At 37.0% G+C, this 16,367-nt stretch overlaps 1 protein-coding gene across 1 annotated transcript in view; it reads left to right on the forward strand.

Annotated features, from left to right (window-relative positions):
- CHMP2B (charged multivesicular body protein 2B) overlaps window positions 1–14,678 on the forward strand; it is a 35,286-nt gene extending 20,608 nt beyond the window's left edge. The window contains exons 3-6 of the mRNA XM_066347483.1: window positions 4,523–4,717; window positions 7,715–7,817; window positions 12,707–12,813; window positions 13,013–14,678. Coding sequence (XP_066203580.1) covers window positions 4,523–4,717; window positions 7,715–7,817; window positions 12,707–12,813; window positions 13,013–13,123 — 516 coding nt within the window. The 3' untranslated portion in view covers window positions 13,124–14,678. The remainder of the gene's footprint in view (window positions 1–4,522; window positions 4,718–7,714; window positions 7,818–12,706; window positions 12,814–13,012) is intronic.
- Window positions 14,679–16,367: the final 1,689 nt, after the last annotated feature.

Here is a 16,367-nt window from a genome sequence, read left to right on the forward strand (position 1 = left end):
AAATTATCAAATATTGATTGGGATGACACTGAATTTGTAAACTAATTTGGGAAAACTAGACAGCTTAACAATACTGAGTCCTACAATCCATAAGCCTGCTCTATCTCTCCATTTATTTCAGTGTTTTTCAGCTTTCGGTCCACGGACCGGTGCCGTAGGAATTCCGTGCCAGTGTGGGGAAGAGTTAAGCCCCTGATGTTGTGTGACGGTTACAGAGTCTGGCCAGCCCCACGTTTCTGGCAGACCAGCGGTTGAAAATCACTGATTTAGATATTTCACTCTTCTCAGCATGTTTGCATTTGTAATTATTCAGGCTCTACACCTGTTGTCAGGGTCATCCCTAACTACTTCATTTTTTTGATTGATGCTAAATATTTTAAAAACAAATTTAATTTCTGATTTTTTTTTGTTGCTGCTATATAGAAAGAAATACATTAATATTTTTGTATGTTGATCTGAATCCTGTAACCTTCTTGAACTCACTTATTGTAGTGTTCTTTTTATAGATTCTATTCGATTTCCACATAGACAATTATGTCATTTATAAGGAAATTAAACTTTTCATCTTCCTTTTCAGTCATGATGTCATTTTTTTTTTCATTTCTTATTAAACTGCCTAAAACTTTCAATGTTAAACAGAATTGGTGATCTTAGGAGGAAGCATTCAGTCTTTCACCAAAAATAGGATATTAATGCCTGACCTGTGGTGGCACAGTGGATAAAGCATCGGCCTGGAACACTGAAGTCGCCAGTTTGAGACCCTGGGCTTGCCCGGTCAAGGCACATATGGGAGTTGATGCTTCCTGCTCCTCCCCCCCTTCTGTTTCTCTTTCTCTCCTCTCTCTCTAAAAATGAATAAAATATTTTTAAAAATAGGATATTAAAACTGTAGGATTTTTGTAGATGCCCTTTCTCAGATTGAAGTTCCTTTTTTATCTACTTTGCTGAGACTTTATATCAGAAATGAATTTTGTCAAATGCTTTTTTTATTTTTTGCATCTATTAGATGATTATGATGTAGTTTTTTTTCCTTTAATCTGTTAATGTTGATTGATTTTCTTAAGTGAATCAAGCTTTTCCTCCTGGGATAAATGTCATTGGTAATGCTGTATTTTTTTTAAATACTTTTGTTTCAATTTGGGTAGGAATACATGCATCTGTGCTCATAAAACACTTATTTGTGGTTGTCTTTTTCTGTAGTGTGTTTATTTTTGACATCAGAGTGATGCTGGTCTTAAAGCATGATGAGTTAGCAATGTTACTTGCTCTTTATTAGATGGTTTGTGTGTTTTCCAAGTGTCTGATAGGATTCCTCAGCAAAGCCCATGGGAGTGCACTTTTCCTTGTGGATAGCTTTCGGACTACAAGTTCCTTAAGAAAATAGGTATATTGGATGTGAGGGCGATCTGGCTGCGACATCTGTCACCCCATTGATCGCCAGGGTTGATTCGGCTGATCTGGCTGGCTAGGCGGGTGTCCCCTTCCTCCCTCACCGCTCCATGTGCGTCCCTCCCGAAGCTGCGCGCTCGGTCGAAGAAGAAAATAGATATAGATCAGGTTATCTGTCATTTTGACTGAGCTTTGGTAGTTTGTGTCTATCAAGTAATATGTCCATTTCTACTGAATTTTAAAATATGACATACTGTTGTTTATACCATTCTCTATTGTCCTTTCCCCTCGTTATCGTATGAAGTGATGCTCCGCTTTGTGTTCCCAATATTTGTAGGTTGGATGTTCTTTCTGTCTCAGTTGTTGTCCCTCATCTGTCTGGCTAATGGTATATCAATTTGATCAAATTTTTGCAAAAAAAAGAAAAACCTGCTTTTGATTTTATTAATTTTCTGCACTTTTCCTCCTTTATGGATTTCTTTGTTAATATTTTTTCCTTTTGTTTACTTTATGTTGTATTTCCTTTTGTTACTTTTTTTATTTTGAAGCTTTTGACTGTTTTTTTAATATAAGCCTTTCCTGTCTTTACTATTTTTTTTTAGAGAGAGAGACAGACAGGAAGGGAGTGAGATAAGAAGCATCAACTCAAAGTTGTGTCATTTTAGTTGTTCATTGATTGCTTCTTATATGTGCCTTGACCAGGGGGTTCCAGCCAAGCCAGTGACCCTTTGCTCAAGCCAGCGACCTAGGGGTTCCAAATCTGGGACCGCGGCATCCCAGGTTGATGCTCTGTCCACTGTACCACCACTGGTCAGGCTGCTAATATTTTGTTTAATTCTTTTTTATACCACTTTTATTTTTCAATACAGTTGACATTCAATATTAGTTTCACATATACAGCATAGTGATTAGATATTTCTATGTTACATAGTGATAATTCTAGTACCCAACTGGCACCATATATAGTTATTATAATATCATTGACTATACTTCCTGTGCTGTACTTTATATCCTCGTAACTATTAGTACTTCTTACTCCCTTCACCTTTTTCAGTATAACCTTCAATGCTATAAATTTCTCTCTAAGAACTGTTGTAATTGCAGCACAAACATTTTGATATGTGGCATTTTCATTTTATTAAAGTCAAAATATTATTTCATTTCCCCTGTGATTTTTTTCAACTTATGACTTACTTGGAATCATGTTAAATTTCTGCTCATTTGTGGTTTTCCTTTCACATTTTCTTAATGATTTGTAGTTGAACTTTATTGTGCTTAGAGAACATACTTTGTATCATTTGAACCATCTTAAATTTATTGAACCTTGTTTCTATGGTATATTTTGCTGATTTTTTTTCAGTATATGCTTGTAAATGACTATTCTGTTAATGGAATTTTCTATAAATGTCAGTTTAGTCAAGTTAGTAATAGTGTTTTTGTAAATCTGTATCATTACAGATTTTCTCTCCGTTAGTTCTAACGATTACAGCAATTTACGTGAGAGGAGTTGTTGGTCTCCTTCAGGCTAATTGTACATTTGCTTCCCCTTTCAATTCGGTCAGTTGTACTACATGTATTTTCAAGCATTGTTTTTTGTTTGTTTGTTTGTTTGTTTTCTTGCTTTTATTTTGTATTTTTCCAAAGTGAGAAGTGCGAGGTGGGGGGGCGGCAAGGAGGGACATGTGCCCACCTGGGATCAGCATGCCCACCAGGGGGCGATGCTCGGCCCCCTCTGGGGTGTTTCTTCACTGCAATCCATTCTAGTGCCTGAGGCAAAGGCCATGGAGCCATCCTCAGCGCCCGGAGCCAACTTTGTTCCAATGGAGCCTCGGCTGCAGGAGGGGAAGAGAGAGACAGAGAGGAAGGAGAGGGGGAAGGGTGGAGAAAGCAGATGGGCGCCTCTCCTGTGTGCCCTGGCCGGGAATCAAACTTGGCACTTCCACACGCTAGGCAGACGCTGTACTGCTGAGCCAACAATGCCTATTTTCAAGCATTGTTATTAGGTGCAAAGACATTTATGGTTTTTTGACATCTTTATGTATTGATTCCCTTATCATTATGAATGCCCTTTTTTATCTCTGGTAATAGTCTTTGTTCTCCAATTTTGTTTTCTTTGCTTTATCTAATGTTTATGTAGCCATTCCACATTTCTAATTTTTTTTTTTTAATTTCTTTTTTACAGGGATAGAGAGAGAGTCAGAGAGAGGGACAGACAGACAGGAACGGAGAGAGATGAGAAGCATCAATCATCAGTTTTTCATTGTGACACCTTAGTTGTTCATTGATTGCTTTTTCATATGTGCCTTGACTGTGGGGCTACAACAGACTGAGTAACCTCCTTGCTTGAGACAGCAACCTTGGGTCCAAGCTGGTGAGCTTTTTACTCAAGCCAGATGAGCCTGCGCTCAAGCTGGCAATGTCAGGGTCTCGAACCTGGGTCCTCCGCATCCCAGTCCGACGCTCTATCCACTGCACCACGTCAGGCAACACATTTCTAGATTTTAATAAGTATGTATATAGAATATATCTTTCTATTCTTTTACTTAGCTTTGTGTTTTTTTTTTTAATTAAAATTGGCTTCTTGAGGTAGCATATATTTGGGTTCTTATCTAATCTGATAACCTGCCTTTTATTGAAATGTTCGATGGACTTTTTCACTTAATATGTTTATAGTATTAGCTTTAAATCTACCTCTGTGCTCTTCTTTTGCTATGTCCCACCAACTCTTTGTTCATTTGATTTTTTTTTTTCTCCCTACCTTTTGGTTGAGTTTTCTTACTTTCTTCTGGGCGTTCCATGAGTCCTGTTTTGTAGACCAGTTTTGGATTTGTGGATGAAGGTGCTGGTTCCCTCTTCCCCATGAAAATGTGGGGTAGATTGCCCTCTCAGATCACGGCCTCACTGCATGATCAGGGAGGAAGGGTAGTCTATTCAGCGTTGGGCAAAAATACGTTTATAGTTGTCAGTACACAAAACAGGGTATTCTTGTATTATTAACTATTGTATTTTTTTCATATTAACAGCTGTAAACCTAGTTTTGTTCATCCCCTATGTATTGGGCTATTCTTTTGAAATAAATCTTGAGGTATACCCCTCAGTGATTTTATTTTCCTCTGGTTATTTCTTCACTTAGGAGTTAGAAATTAAGAAGATGGCCAAAATTGGTAATAAAGAAGCTTGCAGAGTTTTAGCCAAACAGCTCGTACAACTACGGAAACAGAAAACAAGAACTTTTGCAGTAAGTTCAAAGGTCACTTCTATGTCCACACAAACCAAAGTGATGAATTCCCAGATGAAGATGGCTGGTGCCATGTCGACCACAGCAAAGGTAAGGAAAAGCCTTTCTATTCATCTACTTAGACTTTGACCGACGCTATTTCAATATCAACACTCAAATCAGATTTAAAAGCACTTTTGTTATATATGTTGTATGGAATCTGTATAATTTTTAGTAAAATGGGTTATACTGTTAGGTAATCCAGATAACTACTTCTAGGTTCTTTATTGATTTGTTTTAATATAAAATTTCTGTTTTGGGACAGTTCTATTGTTCCAAGCTCACATGTCGCTTTTAAAATTTTTTAATTGACTTAATAGTTTACTTTGTTCTCTTAAAGTGTCAGAAGTTTGTGAGCACCTTATTTCATTAAGCTGTAAGTTTTGATTACTTTAGAGTAGTAACTTCCTCTTGATTCATTTTCATGTATGTGTCAGAAGGACACACAAATGCTCTTAAAAGGATTTAACTTACAGTCTTTATATTAATAGTATTTTTACTATAGACTTTAAAGGAATCTGAGCCTTTTCATTTTTAATAAAATGCTTTCTGCATGTGAAGTACTGTATTGTTAGGAACAAGAAGAAGGTGAAGGCAGACTCCTCTCCCAGATTACAGGTCACTTGGGGTGGGGGGAGTTAACCTGTCTGAACTGACCCACTGTAACAGTCTGAGCTCAGCCTCGGTGAACTGCGCATGGGTAAACAGGATGATCTGAAAGACTTTGCAGAAGACCCAGGTCTTAAAATATCACTAGGCATTAAATAGACGGAAGGAGAAGTATGAATTTGAAGAGCATAGGAAAAGAAGCCATAGAGGAGCTTCATATTAGGAAAGTGGTTCATACAGTTGATTCTTATTGTTTGTAATAGGCAGTGCTCCTCAAAGTTCAGAACACCAGATTAGTGAATATCGAACCATTGCTTCAAAGGGAAATACAGGAGTAGGTCCTGTGCACTTTTGGTTATATCATTTTTGTCAACCATGCCTGAACAAAGCCTATCTAAGGGAGTGTATTCTTTTCCATAAGCATATCCCAGCCTTCTTGCACTTAGGAACACTGAATGACACTTCGTTACTATGCTTGGGGACCATTTTAAACAGCAAAATCACCAACAAAGGCACAAGAACGTGGCAATAAATACACGGCAAAGAGAACACTTGTTTACAGTGTGAGAGCTGAAACGAGAAGGCCGAGTGCCACCTTGTTTGACCTCACCTGAAAACCTGCATGTTGGGGACTGAGATTTTGGTGCCCTGCGCATGTCCATGATCGAGCACAGCAGCACGGCAGGCTTGAGGGCACAAATAAGTTTTAGTGAGGGCGCAAATTCAAAATATGGAATTGAAAAATAATGAGGATCAACTGTAATGTTTTGCAATTTTCTACAAGTGGTAGGCTAGAGAAAGATCCTAATGTGGGGACCATTTAGAGATGTCTGATTTGGAATTTTTACTTAAATTTCTTAGGAATGTGTTAATTCAGCAATTAATTGTTTAGCTCCCAAAGGTAAGAACTGTGGCAGGTGATGGGATGAAGTGGAAAGCAAAGCCAGGCCGGGGTCCCCCTGTAGTAGATTAATTACAGTGTTCACAAGCAGGCCGTGTTAGAGGTGGTTCCGTGCAGGGGTTAGGAACGTAAGTTCTGGAACGTAAATTCCGGATTACTTGTGTTCCAGTCTCACTCCCACTTAGTTGCTGTGTGATAAGGTCAGATTATTTCACCTTTCTGTGATGTCTTTCTTCATTTATAATGTAAGGAAAAGGGTAGTGCTTAGCACATAAATATTTGTTAGATTTTAATGTCACTTAACTTTAAATATTATTATAATATATAAAGCGCTGAGAACAGTGTCTGACACACAGTAAGGTTACGTAGAGTAGACATTAAGTGCTCTATTATTATAATTATCATCATTATTATTGTTATTAGTACTATTTACAACGGTAATATAAGTTGGAGGTAAAGTATTTTGTGTGACTGAGTAGGGTTTAACTAGGGATACGCATTCTAGTCTAGGGTGTCAGAAACTACTTCGGTAAGAAAGTGATATAGAAACTGGAATCTGAAGTGCTGACCGCAAAAGCAAATGGAGAAGAGCGTTCCACAAAAGGGGGAGCATGTGCAGAGGTCCTGTGACAGAGAGAGCGAGCACAGTTAAGGGAATGAAAGGCCAGTGTGCCTGGGGGCCAGCCGTGCAAAATGAGACTGGCTTATTAAGCCAAGTTCAGTTACTATCTGGTCTCACAGGCCACTTATGAAGTTTGGTTTTTAATGCTGAGCAGTGGGAAAGCATTGCAGAATCAGGGATGTGTGGGCTGGCAGGAACTCAGGGCATCGCGGAGTCGTACTCAGATTGCGTTAGCTGCAGCACTACATATAACTTGTCTGAGAAAAGACTGTATGGTTCATGTGTTTGAAACTGATATGTTTTATATGTCTAATGTATTTGAATACTGAAGTAACTACATAATCCCCATGTATATATCTATATTTCATATGTGTATAAAATATTTTGTCTATAGATGGCATTAATTTTTTAATAAAATAAGTTGTGAGCATAAAATGTAAAAGATTTCTTTTCATGTGTTTCTTCAAAATTCATTGTTTTGTTTCTTTTTGTTAATGGATTAAGTATATATGCTAATATATCCTTTTTATTTCAGATATTAAACTAATGAAAAATTTTGTAAAACTTAAATTATTTTTAATTTAGGCATTACCTTGTAATAGGCAAATGTAGTTTTCCTATCTGAATAGCAGTGGATTTTCTTTTATTGACAGTGGTTTTTCTTACGTGTTTTTTTGCGTACTGTATAGATGAGGTTTTCCCACATCAGACTTTATTGTATAGATGTTAAGCAGGTGGGTTCCAAATGAGGTTTTGTTGTTTTTTTTTCCTAAAATACTTAGCATTCTTATGTTTCATTATGGCAGAATGTACATCTTTTCTAAGCCTGTGTTTATTTAATATGTTCTCTTAGGACTTATCCATAGTAAAATTTTCATAATTATATAGCTGAGTTGGATTTTTTAATATTTTAAAGACAATGCAAGCAGTTAACAAGAAGATGGATCCACAAAAGACATTACAAACAATGCAGAATTTCCAGAAGGAAAACATGAAAATGGAAATGACTGAAGAAATGAGTAAGTTTACTATCTTCTATGAAGTGTCGTTTTCTCATGTTTGAATAGTCTCAGTCTGTTTGCCAGCAGCCTCATATTTGCATCCATGAAAGCATGAATATTGAACAAAGAAGTGACAGAGCACCCTACTACACAGGCATCCAGGTTGCAACTCTGTTGTGTTTTTAAATCGGCAGTGGCGATGGCTCCACATTCTATTAATGTTTAACTGAGGATTCGATGCCATACGGGCCCCAGCTGTCTTACTTCATTGCTTAGTGGACCAAAACCAACTGGTGGATAAAACAACTTTCTTGTATAAGTTGTGTAGTCTCAGAGTTGTGTTGATTCTGTCACACTGCAGGTATTGGAGGTAGAGATAATGAAGCTTTTCATTATTTTTCTTCCCTCCCAAAGTTACTTAATATTTAGTTTTCTTTTTTTCTTTTACTTTTTCCTTTTATATATGAAGCAATTGCGTGTTGTAGTGGAAGTGTGGAGATTACAGAGGGTTTGAGCCTATTAAAATAACTCTCTTCTTCCCATTCAGATAGAGTGACTGTTAATGTTGTATATTTCTTTCCTATAATTTTCCATATCTTATGATGGTTAGATCATATTACATGTGCAATTTTGAACCTTACTCAGCTTTTATAAAAACATAATAGGCCTGACTTGTGGTGGCGCAGTGGATAAAGCGTCGACCTGAAAATGCTGAGGTCGCCGGTTCGAAACCCTGGGCTTGCCTTGTCAAGGCACATATGGGAGTTGATGCTTCCTGCTCCTCCCCCCTTCTCTCTCTCCTCTCTCTCTCTTCCCCTCTCTCTCTCCTTTCTAAAATGAATTAAAAAATATATTATAAAAAAAAACAAACCCATAATATAACATAAGCATGTGCTCATGACCTTAAATCTTCTCTGAAGCCTTTTTTGTTCTTTTTTGAAATGGCTTTAATATTGTACGACATCAGTATTAAATAACATCAACCATAATTTATTTAAACATTCTTACAGTGGTCAATAAGATTGTTTTAAAATGTTTAATGTATTTGATAATCCTTTCATAAATGTTTCTGTTTTATTGTTATGTGAATTTCTTAAATCTCCTTAATTATTAACTTTTATAAGGCTTTTGGTTCATACTACCAAATTCCTCTCAGGAAGACTATACCAGACTTTTTCACCAATAATGAATGACAGTAACTCTTTACAGCATCCTGGCCAACACTGAATTATTACTTACATGATATGTCAAAACTGGCATCGTTGTTTTGCAAAGATATTTTCTAATTGTTTACAATTATGTAAGGATATGCCAGTATAGCTTGGCTAGCATTTTAATTTTACAGTGTTTAGTGCATAAATAGTATTTAATTAAATTACCACAATTGTTCGAATAGTCTATTTCAGCTTGTCAGTTTTGCTTTTAGAATTTCATTACACTGTGTGTGTATTCTTGATAGTTCAACAGATTCTTTATTTTTTACTTTGAATATTTACTTTGAAAAATATGATTTTTGAAACATCAGTGAATTTATAATGACTGTGAGAATTGTCATTTATATAATAATCACAGTATCTAGCAGGTTTATTTGGTTTCCAATGATGGCACAAGTGTAAGCAGATCTTATCAGAGGAATTCACTTTTCCATTAAGCCATAATGAAGAGAATTAATAAACTCATAATTAAAACTCATATCTATCACAGTTGTTTTTATGTGTATGTTAGTACTTTGTGAGTCTGAAATGATAGTAATTATTGGTCGCTATTTGTTTTTTCTATAACCTAATAGAGTATTAACATTAGTGTTTTCATCTAAAAATAAATTTCAAGTTTAAATAGACATCTTTTTTAAATTAGAGTTTATTTTATGTAGTGCTGCTCTAAAACTTACTCACATTAAAGTTTTGGAAAAAAGATCTTTGAAAAATCTGTATTGTATTTTTGACTAGTTTTGTTAAACTTTTTCTGAAAGCATTCTTCTGTTATCCTAGGTTACAACTCTGGTCTTTCTTATCTCTCCCCTTCTTTCGTGTTTTTCTGCTACTACTTCTTCACTGAGGCCTTTATAAACTGACCTAGACTCCCCCACCTCCATTATTCCTTCACTACCATTTTTTTAAGATTTTTATTTATTAATTTTAGAGAGAGGAGGGAGAGAGAGAAGGGGGGAAGAGCAGGAAGCATCAACTCCCATATGTGCCTTGACAGTTCAAGAAATTGAAACCTAGGCCCTCAGCATTCCAGGTCGACGCTCCATCCACTGCACCACCACAGCCCAGGCCCTCACGACCATGAGTATCACAAATGCTAAATTATTTTTATAGCTACAGATAAGCTGAGCATGCCAATCAGATTCCTTCAGTGGCTTCTTACTGATTACAAAATAAAACCCCCACGTCATAAATCAAAAATAATTATCAGGTCAAGTCATTTTTTTTTTTATTACAGAGTCAGACAGAGGGAAAGATAGGGACAGACAGACGGGAAGGGAGAGAGATGAGAAGCATCAGTTCTTCGTTGTGACACCTTAGTTGTTCATTGATTGTTTTCTCATATGTGCCTTGACCCGTGGGGGCTACAGCAGACTGAATGACCCCTTGCTCGAGCCGGTGACCTTGGGCTCAAACTGGTGAGCTTTGCTCAAACCAGATGAGCCTGCACTCAAGCTAGTGACCTCGAGGTCTCGAACCTGGGTCTTCTGCGTCCCAGTCCGATGCTCTATCCACTGTGCCACCACCTGGTCAGGCCAGGTTAAGCCCTTTTATTTTATGTGAGAATACTGAGGGCCAGAGAGGTCAAGTGACTTTCCTCACGAGTTACATAGGTATTAAATGGAAGAATTGAGTTTAACCTTGTTTATTTTTTTAGAGGTGATGCTCAATTTTTTTTTTTTTTTTTTGCCTTAAGGTTCTTAGCCTTTTCAAAATTTATACTATTGAACTAACACAAAAAATCAAATTCTTAAGTCATGCTCGTATAATATCAAAATTTATTAATAATGTCAAGGGTACAAGCAGTTAAAATTCACGTGCAGACAGGGAGAGGGCTGGGACATCCCACATTACTGCTGAGATCTTTTCTTATCAGACACAGCTCCTTGAGCATAGTGGTAAATGATGGGTGTGATGAGGGTTGCTCATCACCTCACGTTGTAGGAAACATTTAAATTAAGAAACATCCTACATTGACACCTCAGGTGGCCACCTACCTTATGTGATGTTTTCTAGAGAGTCGTGGCTCGTAAACCCATAGATCAGGGGTCCCCAAACTTTTTACACAGGGGGCCAGTTCACTGTCCCTCAGACCGTTGGAGGGCCGGACTATAAAAAAAACTATGAATAAATCCCTATGCACACTGCACATATCTTATTTTAAAGTAAAAAAACAAAACGGGAACAAATACAATATTTAAATAAAGAACAAGTAAATTTAAATCAACAAACTGACCAGTATTTCGATGGGAACTATGCTCCTCTCACTGACCACCAATAAAAGAGGTGCCTTTTCGAGAAGTGCCGCGGGGGCCGGATGTGGCCCGCGGGCCGTAGTTTAGGGACCCCTGCCATAGATTATAGAATTGTCTAGGATAGCAGTCCTAAAGCAAGGGCGTCCTGCTGAGAGCATTCCATAGACAAGGACGCTTATGAGCCAACATACGTCTGTTTAACAGAAGCACACTTAGCAGCGTGCCTACGCAGAGATTGGACTAGATTACCTGTCTCCTTTTCCTTTGGGTCATCCCTTAATAATCAGGAGAATAATCATAGGCCAGCTGTTTAATCATTTCCCTCGCAACCATTTCCCATTCTTGCACCTTAAGTAATAACCGAACAGAAGAACTTCCCCTTCCTTGTATATGTATCCCAGTTGCCTTCCACAGTGTCTTTGTTCACTGTATTCCCTCTGTCTCTGTTGGGTCAAATCGTGTGCATCCTTCATGGACCACCTGACATGTTACTCCCTCCCAGCTGGCTATATTCTCTTCCCTTTTCATAATCACTTATTTTTCTATCTACCACCATCTATTATTTTCTTTCTTTTCTCCTTAAGTGTAAACTACTTAAGATCTTCATTTTTCTCCATCTGTCTATCTGTCATCTATCTATCTATCTATCATCTATCTATCAGCTATCAATGAGTTTTATTTTTACCACATGCCAGGCACTTAGTTTCATGGATAAATGAGACATTTCCCAGGCCTTCAAAAGCTCCTCCCCACACCTACTGACACGATGCCTTCTGTGCAGAATGCCTTCCATAAATATATATATTGGAAAGGGGAGGGAAGAAGTGGGCGCGGTATAGCAATAATCATCGTTGCAGGGTTAAAGCAAACACCCTTCTTTGGACAAGTTTAATAAAATATTGAATGTTAAACTTTGTTAGAATATTCTACATACATCTTGAATAAAAATTTAAGAACAGTGAAAATATAATTATAGGTATAAAAAGAGTACATTGTCTCCCAGATATTTACAGGATATCGGATTCTGGCGTATTCTTCCATGGTCAGGTTTAACAGCTACAACTGAGCAGATTTAGTTTGTGGAATTATATTTGAAAACTTTAATCCTGTAGCTGTGACTATCATATAGTTTTTGTTTACTAAAGACATAATTTACAAAAAAAATCAGAATAGACTTGTTTATTAAAGAATAATTTGTGTTGAAATGAATGTTATTCCTGATGAAATGCCTCAAAAATGTGTTCATCAGTGAACTTTATTGGCATCTGAAAGTGAATTTTGTAATTTCTTGGTTTACCTAAATTTGCCCTTCTGTAATAAAATGTGTGTGTGTGTGTGTGTGTGTGTGTGTGTGTGTGTACATGAGGCTGCCCTTCTAAGAATGTAAGTCTAACCTGAAATTGGTTTGAAAGTAACTGCTTTTTCTCCCCACCCTTCCAAGTCAATGACACACTTGATGACATCTTTGATGGCTCTGATGATGAAGAAGAAAGCCAGGATATTGTGAATCAAGTTCTTGATGAAATTGGAATTGAAATCTCTGGAAAGGTATGACTGTCTTCTTTTCTCAGTTGGAAATAGTTTCTACCACTTTGTCACTTAATTGTTTAAAAAGTTGTCCTTTACTGTTAGACGCATGTTTATATGTTTGAAAAGTAAATTAAATCTTTTTGCAGCACATGCTTTCTGTCCTAGTCCAAACGTTCGATGATACACATTTTTTTTTTCCTTCCCTCTCTTTATATAGATGGCTAAAGCTCCGTCGGCCGCCCGAAGCTTACCCTCTGCCTCAACTTCCAAGGCTACGATCTCCGATGAAGAGATTGAACGACAACTCAAAGCTTTGGGAGTAGATTAGTCAAAGCTGTAACATTTTGCTTATTTATAATCATTTAGTTATAAACCAGGCATATTGCCGATTTCTTTTACAAAACACATTTATTTTGCAAAAATGAAGACCATGAGTGAACATGTTTCCTAACCCATGGCTATTTTGAATCTTTTGCCAAAGAATGAAAACGATGTAAAATGGGAACAGTTTGGATTTTAATTAGAACTATTTAGGAGTGATGATCTGTAAAGAGTTGATGACTTTTCTGCATGGCATAGAGAAATTATATTCATTATTTGGTGTAGCCTATGTTCTAAGTCTTTTTTACATTCAGTACAAAAATCTTGTTAAATGTCAATAGGCAACATCTTAAAGAGTCTTGTAAAAATATTAAAAGTATATCATTAATTCTGTATCTGTTGCTTGTTCTTTGTAAGTGATTTGTGTTATGACCATAGGCAGTTTAGCTGCCAAATGGTGTTTAAATCTAAAAGAAGAGTGCTGTTTAAACATCTCAAACAAAAACTGGCTTGAGCTTTCTTTGTTCTTTCCTTGAGGAAGAAATTCAGTTGATAAGTTTATTACCATTCAGAATCTGCTTGGCACCTGCCTTAAACAGCACAAACATATTGTGCACATCTTTAAATTATTTTAACCAACAGAAAAGAATTACATTTAAACTAAAGTTGAGGCCTCTTACAAAAATTACCCAGACTGTCTTGAGTAAAGCTTATAAAACTAAATCAAATTTTTAGCAAAAACAGACTCTAAATTAATAACATTTTATAGTAATAAAATTACATATTTTGGTCTTTCGAGAAGTCAGAAGATCTTTTTCATGTGAATTATTTACTCTGTTTAATTTCGAACACTCTAAATTGAACCCTCTAAATTGAAGCCATCATTCTCAATTAATTAACAACACTATGACAGTACTCTAGCTAAATTTTAAAATAAGCGTTAGCATTTTTTCTTTGTAAATAAACTACAGCTTTGTCGGAAATTACTTCCTAAATGTGTGTTAATGTCTCAGTAATATTTTTAAAGATAAAATTGCTTTGGAGTTTCATGTGTTTATAGAAAGTGAGGAGAAATGAAGAAGTAGCAGATTATAGAGATAAAATTTAGAATTAGGTTAGTTTTGAAAAACAATGTTATGATACATGGGTTCTAGCACATTCCACGACAGAAACCCTGAAGGAGGTGCTGTAACCTGGTTAATCTGGGATGATGGACATTTTGGAATGACATTGACAAGTAAATACATTTGAGAACTGGTATATACAGCAAATGGATTGGTGGAAAGAATGAAAAGTTAAACTATAGTTTCTACCCTATAATCCACTTGATAATGCTGAAAGATAAGGTTCCATTATTGGTAGTATTAAAATACGCTTACCTTGAACACTGATGGGTCAAAAGAGTCTGGATTATGGAATGTTAACCAGAACTATTTTGATTCTTGGATGTATATAGTAATTAACGCCAAGTAACTTTATTTACTTTCTTGTATACAGTGGGGACTTTTGTTTTTAAAAATTATTTTGTTAAAAATAATCCCAATAAAGATTTATTGTTATTATGCTTTTATAAAACTCTTTTACTCTATTTTTGGCTTCTGCTAAGTTTAAGTTACTATGCATATATGGTAATTTATCAAAAATAATGATTTTTATTTTCCTGGAAAGAAAACTAGATAACTCGGCTACTAATATTTTAACCCCCAAAATAATTGTGTATTTATGAATTAGCAGTTGATGTAGGACTGATGTGTGTGAGTGGAGTAGCCTAAGCTTTAGGTGGTGTCACAAGCCCTCTGGTCATTTCTTCCCTAGAACTTTCAGGGGACAAACATTTTAAAATGTATATTTTAAACAGATAAGTTAGTGATTTGTTTAAGTCAAACGTGAATGCCACAGAAGACTTTGGGAACCCAAAAAAGAAAGTAGAGTCATTCTGATTGGGCTACATTTATAAAATGTTTGTGGCAGTTTTCACAGACACTATAAATTTGTGATGTTAGTGGTATCCTTTTCTAACAATAAAACTTCCTCTTGGTCCCTTAAGATTAGGAAACAAGGTTATACATTGAGTTTGATGAAAATATTGACTCTTTAAACAACTTTCCCTAACTTCTCATTTTTGGCAAAATAGTTTCTTTATAATATTTTTTATTATTATTATTCAGTGAGAGGAGGGGAGGCAGAGACAGACTCCCACATGCACCCTGACAGGATCCGCCCAGCAAGCCCACTAGGGGGCAGTGCTCTGCTCATCTGAGGCCCTTGCTTCATTGTACCCGGAGCCATTTTTTAGCACCTGAGGCAGAGACCATGGAGCCATCCTCAGCGCCTGGGATCAACTCGCTCTAATCTAGTCATGGCTCTAGGAAGGGAGGAGAAGAGAGAGAGAGAAGTGCTGAAGCAGAAGGGTGCTTCTCCTGTGTGCCCTGACTGGGAATTGAACCTGGAACTTCCACATGCCGGGCGAATGCTCTACCACTGAACCAACCAGCCAGGGCTGCAAAATGCTTTTTTTTAAACAATTATTCAAACAAGAGGTTACCCATAGAGACAGTGGCGAAAAGTGTAGCAGTTTCTGTTCCTGAAGAGGATGCAGTCCAGTGTCACTTTCTGTTCTTGCATGTGAAATTCACGGATGGAGACTTAAGAGCATCACAGCAGAATGTGGTTCCAAAGTGTCAGTACTAATAATGGCACCTCGTGTTAGGACCGTCTGTCAGATAATTGTGTGGTATAGACCCACGCCCTGCAGGGAGTACCTGATCAGGGCAGGGCCAGGCGGGAAGAGGCTCAGGGTTGTAACCCTGGAGGTTAGAGGAATCTGGCAGCCAGTGAGCTTTATATTATTTGACATCACAGTGACATGTATTTCATTATTTGCATTTGAATGCCTTTAGGGGAAGCCTATACTCTCACTCTGGCCACATTCTTGACTAGCCCACAAGCCACACGCCTAGCCTGATCCTTGGAGGTGTAATTCAAATATGCATTCCTCTATCAGACACTCTAGTTAAAACGGTGTGTGTCCAGCTCTGAAGAGAGACCTATGATGGATTTTTCATTTGATGCTATTGCTGTGCATGCATAAATATTTGCAGTTACAGAAAAACAGAGAAGCTTTCTCATTTCCTCTGTAGAAGCTGAGTCGCACAAACAGGCTTATTCTATTCTTCTAACCTTAATTCCTTCAAGGGTCAGTTGGATCAAATTTGCCTTAGAGGAACCCTGAGGACTCTGAAGTCGATTTC

The sequence above is a fragment of the Saccopteryx leptura genome, chromosome 8, assembly GCF_036850995.1.
Source record: "Saccopteryx leptura isolate mSacLep1 chromosome 8, mSacLep1_pri_phased_curated, whole genome shotgun sequence".
NCBI classification, from domain to species: domain Eukaryota; kingdom Metazoa; phylum Chordata; class Mammalia; order Chiroptera; family Emballonuridae; genus Saccopteryx; species Saccopteryx leptura.